The 11,805-nt window shown below is 46.4% G+C and overlaps 1 protein-coding gene across 1 annotated transcript; it reads left to right on the plus strand.

Annotated features, from left to right (window-relative positions):
- Positions 1-3,754: 3,754 nt before the first annotated feature.
- LOC115147662 (zinc finger protein 239) lies at positions 3,755-7,553 on the plus strand. Its single transcript, XM_029689955.1, has 2 exons — positions 3,755-3,877; positions 5,703-7,553. The coding sequence occupies exon 2, from the start codon at positions 5,807-5,809 to the stop codon at positions 6,839-6,841; it is 1,035 nt and encodes a 344-aa protein (XP_029545815.1). The 5' UTR covers positions 3,755-3,877; positions 5,703-5,806; the 3' UTR covers positions 6,842-7,553.
- Positions 7,554-11,805: the final 4,252 nt, after the last annotated feature.

Raw genomic sequence — 11,805 nt, forward strand, 5'->3', positions numbered from 1 at the left:
ATTTGTGAATCGTTCATTTCAACCAGGCAGCCTGATCACTAGATAGTAAGTGGGCAGGGCCAGGGCCGGCGCCAGAACGGATCAGTTGGACAGGCATTTGATTAACTATTGTGGCTGTCGGTGCCGTTTAAGATGAGGGAGGACCATTGGCGATTTTAGCATGTACATCTTGGTGAAAAAACAACAACAAATGTGGCATGCGAGCAAAGCCACTACTCTACACAACACTAAACAATACATTCATTGCATTATAACGGTGACAAACGGTGCCCACAATCTGTTAGGGTCTACATAAAGCTGTCCCAACAGCAGAGTCCCAACATCTTACCACTGCTACACCTGGCTATCAGCAGAGCCTTGTCTGGCAGTGAAACAGTTCATTCAGCCTCATTTACTGCCTTTTAAAAACAACATAGCTGATATGGCTGACTTGCTTAAACAAATGTGGTTTCTACTGACTGTTGAGATGTACAAACTATGGCATAAGGGGACGACAAGCAGATAAGAGGCAATCCGTAGTTTAAATTAAGACAATGACTGAGCTAGGACGGAAGCAACATTAGTCAATAACTATTTGTTTAGCACTATTGAAATGTACAGCGACAGAATTCAGAACATGGGCTGTTCTTACAGTGCTCTCCCTGTACACCAAGTCAGAACCGTAGGATAAATAAAGGGGGCTAATAAGCAGACAATGAAAGCTCTTACAATATTCGATGATTACATTTCTCTAATGTAAGGCACATGTGCTACTAACATCTTAATACACAACATACACTTAGTATTACTTTCTTAGCTACAGTGTACATATCTCCCTGGCATATTACATCATTTATGCAGCAGCATACAAGACATTCTGGACTCACATTGTTGTGCTCGGCTCAGCTGAACAGGAAGGTGGTGAGGCGGTCCTCAGAGTTAACAGTTGTTTTGAGTGCTTCATTGACAGCATGGCCAATGTTGAATGTTTTTCCATTTAAACTTGGAAAAGAGCCCCTTAATCCCAGTTTTGAGACCACACAGCCACTGTCACTGATTCCTCCCAAACCACTTGTTGAATTTGCGATTTCCAACTTGTGTAATGTTTATGTCCGATGAGCACCGATACGTTTTATCTATAATTTCTCTTCATATGACAAGGATTAAAAAGGATTTGCCAGTAGATTGTCGACTTGATTCATGATGATTACTGCTAGCTAAGATTGTGAAAGTATGATGTCCAATCAAAGCTACTGTAGATATGGGATTTGACATCATTTTATCTGTGGCCAATGACGTTGAGCCTTCTTGGATGGGCACTTCTATGGCAGCAGCCGAAGGGCTAGAATTGAAGGTCTGCTCTTACACTTGGCAGTGAAGTAGGCTGGTGTTTAATTTAAGGCCCTGATGGCAATAATCAGTTTATTTTTCATTTTACAGGAGATTAATATAATAATTTTACTTAAGAAATGTTAGTTTGTCAATTTTGAACATTTGAAAATGAATAAAAATGTCTTATTTAAGAGGTGGGCTTATTTGGAACACTCGGTACCCATTAAGCCCAGTCTGGATTTTTCACATTTGATCAAATATCTGTAAGTAAAGTCATAGATCTTCATATTAGAGATTATTCTTTAATTTTATATCCACTTTTCTTACAAAAGTTAAGGCACTATATGTTAGAGATGTTTAAACTGATATTTTGTTGGCCATAATGGGTACACTTAACCTACTAGTGGCAGACATGTTTACCATCCATTTTTACTCTGTTCAATTTGAATTGAAATAACTCAAAGTTCACTGTAATATACTGTAAACCAGTGTTTTTCCAATGTTGTAGCTGGCGTAATATGGGCATGTTATACTTTACAATGTTAATGACAGTGGATTACACATCTACAAGTGGTACATGTGTCACAACACATCTTTAAGATGTCATGATGGGTATGGTATGTCATGGTCATCACACTGGATTATTGATCTACTAAAACGTATATCAAGCTGACATCTTGCTGTGTGTGTGTTGGTAATGTCATGACTGTAAACACATCTTTAACAATGTAACATTTGATAAACCGCACCACCTACTGCAGCCTTGATAACCCGCACCACCTACTGCAGCCTTGATAAACCGCACCACCTACTGCAGCCTTGATAAACCGCACCACCTACTGCAGCCTTGATAAACCGCACCACCTACTGCAGCCTTGATAACCCGCACCACCTACTGCAGCCTTGATAAACCGCACCACCTACTGCAGCCTTGATAACCCGCACCAGCCACTGCAGCCTTGATAACCCGCACCACCTACTGCAGCCTTGATAAACCGCACCACCTACTGCAGCCTTGATAAACCGCACCACCTACTGCAGCCTTGATAAACCGCACCACCTACTGCAGCCTTGATAAACCGCACCACCTACTGCAGCCTTGATAACCCGCACCACCTACTGCAGCCTTGATAAACCGCACCACCTACTGGAGCCTTGATAAACCGCACCACCTACTGCAGCCTTGATAAACCGCACCACCTACTGCAGCCTTGATAACCCGCACCACCTACTGCAGCCTTGATAAACCGCACCACCTACTGCAGCCTTGATAAACCGCACCACCTACTGCAGCCTTGATAACCCGCACCACCTACTGCAGCCTTGATAAACCGCACCACCTACTGCAGCCTTGATAAACCGCACCACCTACTGCAGCCTTGATAATGCTCCAAAATGAAATCAACCATTTGGTATCATGTTGATTCTGGAAGATTGAATAAGTGTGATTCAAGTTGTTTTCTTGGTAACGATTTGAAGCCGTCGTCTCTATCTGAGCATGACAGCATCCAACTCAGTCTCCCTCCCAGAAAACACACGATACCGTATAGTGTTGTGTATTCGCAAATTCATAAGGAAACTGAAGAGGATGGCTTTACCGAGTTTTGCGAGTGTTGGATCACTTGACCGCAGTGTTTGTTAGCTAGCTAGTTAACCTTAGCTGCCTAACTTCAGTTTTAGTAGTCATTTACTTAATCATTCAGCCAGCGTGATATCAAATGTCATTTTGGTTCACCTTTGCTTTAAACTAGCAAACTTCTTGCTTGTAATTGTATCTAGCTAGATATCATCCCACCCTATTGAGAAAGGTGACGGTAAAATGTATCAGTAAGCTAAAGTTAACCCAATTAGCTCAAATGGCTAACGTTAGCGATCGTTGCCACAGCAATGTTGGCTAGCTAGCTACGTTTTCTTAGCAGAATCCTAGCAGATGGAATATGTTTTATACGTGGTGTATCTATCACTTTATTAGCAAAGCTGTTCTAGTGAAACTCATCCTGTTTGTGAAACTCACCTTTCTTTTTTTTGTGCCTCTTTTGAATCCATCTGTAGCCTTCCATGTCTGAACCCAAGTCCCAGGGGTCTGGCTGTGGTGTTCCAGCCCAGAGAACCTCAAAGCAGGGTCCAGAGATGGTCTCAGTGAAGCTGGAGGACTGCAGTCAACCACTGGAACTCAATGTGATTGTTAAAGAGGAGCCAGAAGTCCTAGAGGAAGATATGGCAGTCAAAGAGGAGGTGGAGGAGAGGGCAGTCAAAGAGGAGGTGGAGGAGAGAGCTGTCATTGAGGAAGTGCAGGAGAGAGCTGTCAAAGAGGAGGGGGCGGAGGAGGAGAGAGCAGTCAAAGAGGAGGCGGAGGAGGAGAGAGCAGTCGCGGAGGAGGAGAGAGCAGTCAAAGAGGAGGAGGCGGAGGAGGAGAGACCTGTCAAAGAGGAGGAGGCAGAGGAGGAGAGTGCAGTCAAAGAGGAGGAGGAGGTGGAGGAGAGACCTGTCAAAGAGGAGGCGAACAGGGATGTGTCTGCTCCAGATCTAGAGGAAGAGGAGGAAGTAGATAGTATCACTGACCCAGGTAAGTTCAGGTGTGGAGTACGGAGAGGTTGGTGGCCACAGGGGATTCCAAAATTATTATTGCTATTATTGACAGCTCACTTCCCACAACTATTGTTGAAGTTAGCCCAGCTTTTAGACAGAGATGATATACTGTTGTTAAAGTTAGCCCAGCTTTTAGACAGAGATTATATACTATTGTTGAAGTTAGCCCAGTTTTTAGACAGAGATGATATACTATTGTTAAAGTTAGCCCAGCTTTTAGACAGAGATGATATACTGTTGTTAAAGTTAGCCCAGCTTTTAGACAGAGATTATATACTATTGTTGAAGTTAGCCCAGTTTTTAGACAGAGATGATATACTGTTGTTAAAGTTAGCCCAGCTTTTAGACTGAGATGATATACTATTGTTGAAGTTAGCCCAGCTTTTAGACAGAGATGATATACTATTGTTAAAGTTAGCCCAGCTTTTAGACAGAGATGATATACTGTTGTTAAAGTTAGCCCAGCTTTTAGACAGAGATTATATACTATTGTTGAAGTTAGCCCAGTTTTTAGACAGAGATGATATACTATTGTTAAAGTTAGCCCAGCTTTTAGACTGAGATGATATACTATTGTTAAAGTTAGCCAAGCTTTTAGACAGAGATTATATACTATTGTTGAAGTTAGCCCAGCTTTTAGACAGAGATTATATACTATTGTTGAAGTTAGCCCAGCTTTTAGACAGAGATGATATACTATTGTTGAAGTTAGCCCAGCTTTTAGACAGAGATGATATACTATTGTTAAAGTTAGTCCAGCTTTTAGACAGAGATGATAAACTGTTGTTAAAGTTAGTCCAGCCTTTAGACAGAGATGATATACTATTGTTAAAGTTAGCCCAGCTTTTAGACAGAGATGATATACTATTGTTAAAGTTAGCCCAGCTTTTAGACAGAGATGATATACTATTGTTGAAGTTAGCCCAGCTTTTAGACAGAGATGATATACTATTGTTGAAGTTAGCCCAGCTTTTAGACAGAGATGATATACTATTGTTGAAGTTAGCCCAGCTTTTAGACAGAGATTATATGCTATTGTTAAAGTTAGCCCAGCTTTTAGACAGAGATTATATGCTATTGTTAAAGTTAGTCCAGCTTTTAGACAGAGATGATATACTATTGTTAAAGTTAGCCCAGCTTTTAGACAGAGATGATATACTATTGTTAAAGTTAGTCCAGTTTTTAGACAGAGATGATATACTATTGTTAAAGTTAGTCCAGCTTTTAGACAGAGATGATATACTATTGTTAAAGTTAGCCCAGCTTTTAGACAGAGATGATATACTATTGTTAAAGTTAGTCCAGCTTTTAGACAGAGATGATATACTCCGTGTAGCAGTATACCACTAACCCACAGTTCACCAACCTGTGTCTCTGACTGCTTGGCAACTCTTTCCCCAAGTCGGAGTGTATATCTGTGGATGGTAGATGGTTCTAATTAGAAAGTCGTTGTTTTCATTGCCCGTGTGGTGCCCAGTAAATTATGAAATCTGCTGTTAATCAACTGTTAATTAATGAAACAATGAATAAAAAGCTGTAAGCTTGGGCTAGTGCCATCACCTGCTGTTGTGCCCTTGACTAAGACTCTTAACCCCCACAACAACTGGTCCACGTGCCCCCATAGTACGCCAGCCCTCTGCTCCAACCTGTATGTTTATGTTGGTTTTAAACAGGAAGTCACAATTCCGTTGGACCTTGTGTTCTAATTGGACAAATAAAGTGATCGTAATAGTTTTTAAACAAGTCTAAAGCCAATGCTTCTGTTCCTGATTCTAACCCCATATCTGTTCATATTCTCACAGGAGAGATCTCCAACCCAGGTTCAGACAGTGAGCCCAGTTCCACAGCATCAGGAAACCATAAACAACACACACAGAGGAACTCAAGACAGAAACATCACCACTGCATGGACTGCTTCACTAGTTTCTATGAGCCAGAGGAGTTAAGAAGACACACTTGTAGACCCCACCCCTGTTCAGATTGCAGAGGCAGTTTTATTTGTCCAACTCACCTCATACCACACAAAAAGACCCTCAAAAGGAAGAAAACGTACCCGTGTGGTCAATGTGGCAAGAGATTTCAGACACCAAGCAGCTTGAAGACGCACCAGCTTACTCACACAGGAAAGAAGTTGTACCACTGCTCCCAATGTAGGAAGACTTTCAGCTGTTCGTTCAATTTGAAGAGGCATCAGAGAATACATACAGGAGAGAAGCCTTTCCACTGCTTCCAATGTGGGAAGAGCTTCCGTATGGAAGGACAGCTAAACGAACACAAGAGAATACACACAGGAGAGAAGCCGTACCACTGCTTTCAGTGTGGGAAGAGCTTCGGACGGGCAGGAGCTCTAAAGGCACACCAGCTAATTCACACAGGAGAGAAGCCATACCACTGCTCTCAGTGTGGGAAGAGCTTCAGTCAGGCAGGACACCTGAAGACACACCATCGAACTCACTCGGGAGAGAAGCCGTACCACTGCTCTGTTTGTGGGATGAGTTTTCCTCTTTTACAGACCTTAAATAGACACCAGCTTACTCACACAAGAAAGATGCCTTATCACTGCTCCCAGTGTGAGAAGAGCTTCAGTCAAACAGGAAGCCTGAGGGCACACCAGTTAACTCACACAGTAGAAAAGCCTTACCACTGCCTTCAATGTGGAAAGAGTTTCAGTCATTCATCAAATGTGACAGCCCACCAGTTAACTCACACAGGAGAGAAGAATTACCACTGCACTCAGTGTGGGAAGAGCTTCAGTCTGGCAAGATACCTGAAGAAACATTGTCAAACTCACACAGGAGAGAAGCCTTACCACTGCCCTCAATGTGGGAAGAGTTTCCGTCAGTCATCACATCTGAGGGCACACAAGTTAACTCACACAGGAGAGAAGCCCTGTACCACTTCTGTCAGTGTGGGAAGATCTTCAGGCAGACAGCAGACTTAAAGAGACACCAGCTAAACGTGGACACGCTTTTAGCTCGATCTACAGGCTCCCGATCAGATCCCGGCCCATTCTTTCCAAATCGGAGTAAATCCGGAGTAAAACCTAGCGTGGCAGCCCCGTAAAGTGTTAATACATACCTGATTCAACTCTCGCTTTCTCCACTCTACAGGCTGTGGGGGCTGCCGCGGTAGCTTTCTCCACTCTACAGGCTGTGGGGGCTGCCGCGGTAGCTTTCTCCACTCTACAGGTTGTGGGGGCTGCCGCGGTAGCTTTCTCCACTCTACAGGCTGTGGGGGCTGCCGCGGTAGCTTTCTCCACTCTACAGGCTGTGGGGGCTGCCGCGGTAGCTTTCTCCACTCTACAGGCTGTGGGGGCTGCCGCGGTAGCTTTCTCCACTCTACAGGCTGTGGGGGCTGCCGCGGTAGCTTTCTCCACTCTACAGGCTGTGGGGGCTGCCTCGGTAGCTTTCTCCACTGTACAGGCTGTGGGGCTGCCACGGTAGCTTTCTCCACTGTACAGGCTGTGGGGGCTGCCGCGGTAGCTTACTCCACTCTACAGGCTGTGGGGGCTGCCGCGGTAGCTTTCTCCACTCTACAGGCTGTGGGGGCTGCCACGGTAGGTTTCTCCACTCTACAGGCTGTGGGGGCTGCCTCGGTAGCTTTTTCCACTCTACAGGCTGTGGGGCTGCCACGGTAGCTTTCTCCACTGTACAGGCTGTGGGGCTGCCACGGTAGCTTTCTCCACTCTACAGGCTGTGGGGCTGCCACGGTAGCTTTCTCCACTCTACAGGCTGTGGGGCTGCCACGGTAGCTTTCTCCACTGTACAGGCTGTGGGGGCTGCCACGGTAGCTTACTCCACTCTACAGGCTGTGGGGGCTGCCGCGGTAGCTTTCTCCACTCTACAGGCTGTGGGGGCTGCCACGGTAGCTTTCTCCACTGTACAGGCTGTGGGGGCTGCCACGGTAGCTTACTCCACTCTACAGGCTGTGGGGGCTGCCTCGGTAGCTTTCTCCACTGTACAGGCTGTGGGGGCTGCCATTGTAGCTTACTCCACTGTACAGGCTGTGGGGGCTGCCGCGGTAGCTTTCTCCACTCTACAGGCTGTGGGGGCTGCCTCGGTAGCTTTCTCCACTCTACAGGCTGTGGGGGCTGCCACGGTAGCTTACTCCACTCTACAGGCTGTGGGGGCTGCCGCGGTAGCTTTCTCCACTGTACAGGCTGTGGGGGCTGCCACGGTAGCTTACTCCACTCTACAGGCTCTTACGACATCACAATAATTTAACATGTTGAATGTATTGGGCCTCAAGTCAGCCGTCATCGCTGAGTGTGAGCAGTGCTCAGAGCACTTATGAGGCACGTCCCACCGTCAGCCAATCAGCTCTCAGAACTATAAAGGTTCTCTACCACACAAGTTCATAACAATGGCACCAAAAAAAGGAAACAAGGCAGGATGTCCTCTGTTCCTATGGTAACTCGGTAGCTAGCTCATGCTGGCTAATGTTACCCACATCTCATGCTCTTCAAGGACTTTGTGACTGTGTTATCTAGTGGGAAGCCGTTATGTTGTGTTCTAACTGGTCTCCAGTAGTTGGGCTCTAGCATGCCAACCATAACTGTGCTTGTTGGCTAGGCTAATAGCTAACGTTATTTGGCTAATAGCTAACGTTATTTGGCTAATAGCTAACATTAGCTGGCTGACTCGCTTGCTGGCTAAGATAACTGCATATAGCTAACATTTTCTGATAATTGGTTAGATGGAAGGGCTGTGCGGTATACCGTATTTTACTATATACCGATATTGATGCACGGACCGGTTTGGGTTTTTACTTTACCTTCTATGTCGGCCGTCATTGTAAATAAGAATTTGTTTTTAATGGACTTCCCTAGTGCTCTCCCTCTCTCTCTCTGCTCTCCCTCTCTCTCTCTGCTCTCCCCCTCTCTCTGCTCTCCCCTCCTCTCTCTCTCTGCTCTCCCTCTCTCTCTCTCTCTCTCTCTGCTCTCCCTCTCTCTCTCTGCTCTCCCTCTCTCTCTCTGCTCTCTCTCTCACTCTCTCTCTGCTCTCTCTCCCTCTCTCTCTGCTCTCCCTCTCTCTCTCTGCTCTCCCTCTCTCTCTCTGCTCTCTCTCTCTCTCTCTCTCTGCTCTCCCTCTCTCTCTCTGCTCTCCCTCTCTCTCTCTGCTCTCCCTCTCTCTCTGCTCTCCCTCTCTCTCTCTCTCTCTGCTCCCTCTCCCTCTCTCTCTCTGCTTTCCCTCGCTCTCTCTGCTCTCTCTCTCTCTGCTCTCCCTCCGTCTCTCTCTGTTCTCCCTCTCTCTCTCTGCTCTCTCTCTCTCTCTCTCTCTGCTCTCCCTCCCTTTCTCTCTCTGCTCTCTCTCTCTCTCTGCTCTCCCTCCCTTTCTCTCTCTGCTCTCTCTCTCTCTCTCTATGCCTTTTCCACACAGACCTAACCCCGCCCCGTGTCACTCAAGGAGCCCATATGTTGTTTCTGGACCTCCAGACACGTGTGTTCAGTCTGCATGGTCAATGCAGCACACGCAACAATATCAATACACTAGCCTTCTAGAATTTACCCTTCTGTTTCTTACATCTGCAAACAGCTAGTTTGTCTTTTCTTAGCGAGTTGTTCTGTATCGTGTTAGCCGCTAGCTAGATAATAGATGTACTGAGTCAGAGCAAATGTAGCTAGTGAATACAGCCTGATACCAGTGATGGTGGAGGCCTAAATCAGCATGTTGTTTGTGAAACAGTATCTTCTAAAGCAATAAGATCAGGAGAAGCATGAATATGTTAGCTACATGAGGTAGCTCCTCCCTGGCATTTTCATTTGTTGTCATGCCAACCAACACTGTGTGTTCAAAATGCCCACTTATTTATATTCTGACTATAGAATTAAAATAATTATTCTATTTCCATGATTTCAACGGTAGCTAGTTGATACAGTGTTTTGATCTAAATTAGAAGTCAAATCGCAATTGCAACATTTAGTAAAAAAAATAAGGCCTTAATTTTTTTGGGTGGCCAATATCGTGCAGCCCTGCGTGGCAGTGTGAAAATGATGATCGCAAATGAGTGCAGGAAATGAAGAAATTGATGGAAATGTAGGAAATTGTATTTGGTTAAAGTTGAATTGTACAATATAGAACAACAAGAATGGAGAAAGAATTGTGTATTATTCATCAACCTAAAATCCCGTCAAATACCGTCCTTCCGGGATATTATATATTTGGGCCATATCGCCCAGCCCTATTAGATGGTGTTATGTATTAGCAAAACGTTGGTTTACTTTAATGTAGCTGTAAGCTGGGTCTTGATAGCAACTGGCTGACTTATTAGTGCTAATGTAACAGCAGGAGTCGTCCTTCTCCTCTTTTGCTCATCTCACACCTCTAGTCTACATCAAAGCCCCTCCCATCACAAAGCCCCTCCCATCACAAAGCCCCTCCCATCACAAAGCCCCTCCCATCACAAAGCTCCTCCCATCAGCTCAAAGGCGGGAAGTTTAACCCAGGTCTACAGACGGCCTGCCGGAGACATGGACACAGCAGAGTTCTGACGAAGAGTGACGATGACTACAACACAGCCAGGGAACTTCTCCATTGGAGAACCATATGCTGCACGCAAAAGTGCCTCAAACGCTCCTATTTCCTCAGGCAAACATTTACATTACATTTACATTTAAGTCATTTAGCAGACGCTCTTATCCAGAGCGACTTACAAATCGGTGCCACACACAGGGTACAGATGGACTCCTGACACCACACACAGGGTACAGATGGACTCCTGACACCACACACAGGGTACAGATGGACCCCTGGCACCACACACAGGGTACAGATGGACTCCTGACACCACACACAGGGTACAGATGGACTCCTGGCACCACACACAGGGTACAGATGGACTCCTGACACCACACACAGGGTACAGATGGACCCCTGGCACCACACACAGGGTACAGATGGACTCCTGACACCACACACAGGGTACAGATGGACTCCTGGCACCACACACAGGGTACAGATGGACTCCTGACACCACACACAGGGTACAGATGGACTCCTGACACCACACACAGGGTACAGATGGACTCCTGACACCACACACAGGGTACAGATGGACTCCTGACACCACACACAGGGTACAGATGGACCCCTGACACCACACACAGGGTACAGATGGACTCCTGACACCACACACAGGGTACAGATGGACTCCTGGCACCACACACAGGGTACAGATGGACTCCTGGCACCACACACAGGGTACAGATGGACTCCTGGCACCACACACAGGGTACAGATGGACTCCTGGCACCACACACAGGGTACAGATGGACTCCTGACACCACACACAGGGTACAGATGGACTCCTGGCACCACACACAGGGTACAGATGGACTCCTGACACCACACACAGGGTACAGATGGACTCCTGGCACCACACACAGGGTACAGATGGACTCCTGACACCACACACAGGGTACAGATGGACTCCTGGCACCACACACAGGGTACAGATGGACCCCTGACACCACACACAGGGTACAGATGGATCCCTGACACCACACACAGGGTACAGATGGACTCCTGACACCACACACAGGGTACAGATGGACTCCTGACACCACACACAGGGTACAGATGGACTCCTGACACCACACACAGGGTACAGATGGACTCCTGGCACCACACACAGGGTACAGATGGACTCCTGACACCACACACAGGGTACAGATGGACTCCTGACACCACACACAGGGTACAGATGGACCCCTGGCACCACACACAGGGTACAGATGGACCCCTGGCACCACACACAGGGTACAGATGGACTCCTGACACCACACAGCAGGCGGCGTCCTCCTTACAAGCTGTTTGTCTTTTATACATGATCTGAACCTGATGCTGTGAACCAAGCCTGCAGTTCACCCCGTGTGTGTGTGTGTGTGTGTGTGTGTGTGTGTGTGTG

Source organism: Salmo trutta, chromosome 14 (assembly GCF_901001165.1).
Source record: "Salmo trutta chromosome 14, fSalTru1.1, whole genome shotgun sequence".
Taxonomy (NCBI): Eukaryota; Metazoa; Chordata; class Actinopteri; order Salmoniformes; family Salmonidae; genus Salmo; species Salmo trutta.

Bases quoted from the DNA above. Each gene is read 5' to 3' on its own strand.
- LOC115147662 (XM_029689955.1), top strand. From the start codon at position 5,807: ATGGACTGCTTCACTAGTTTCTATGAGCCAGAGGAGTTAAGAAGACAC.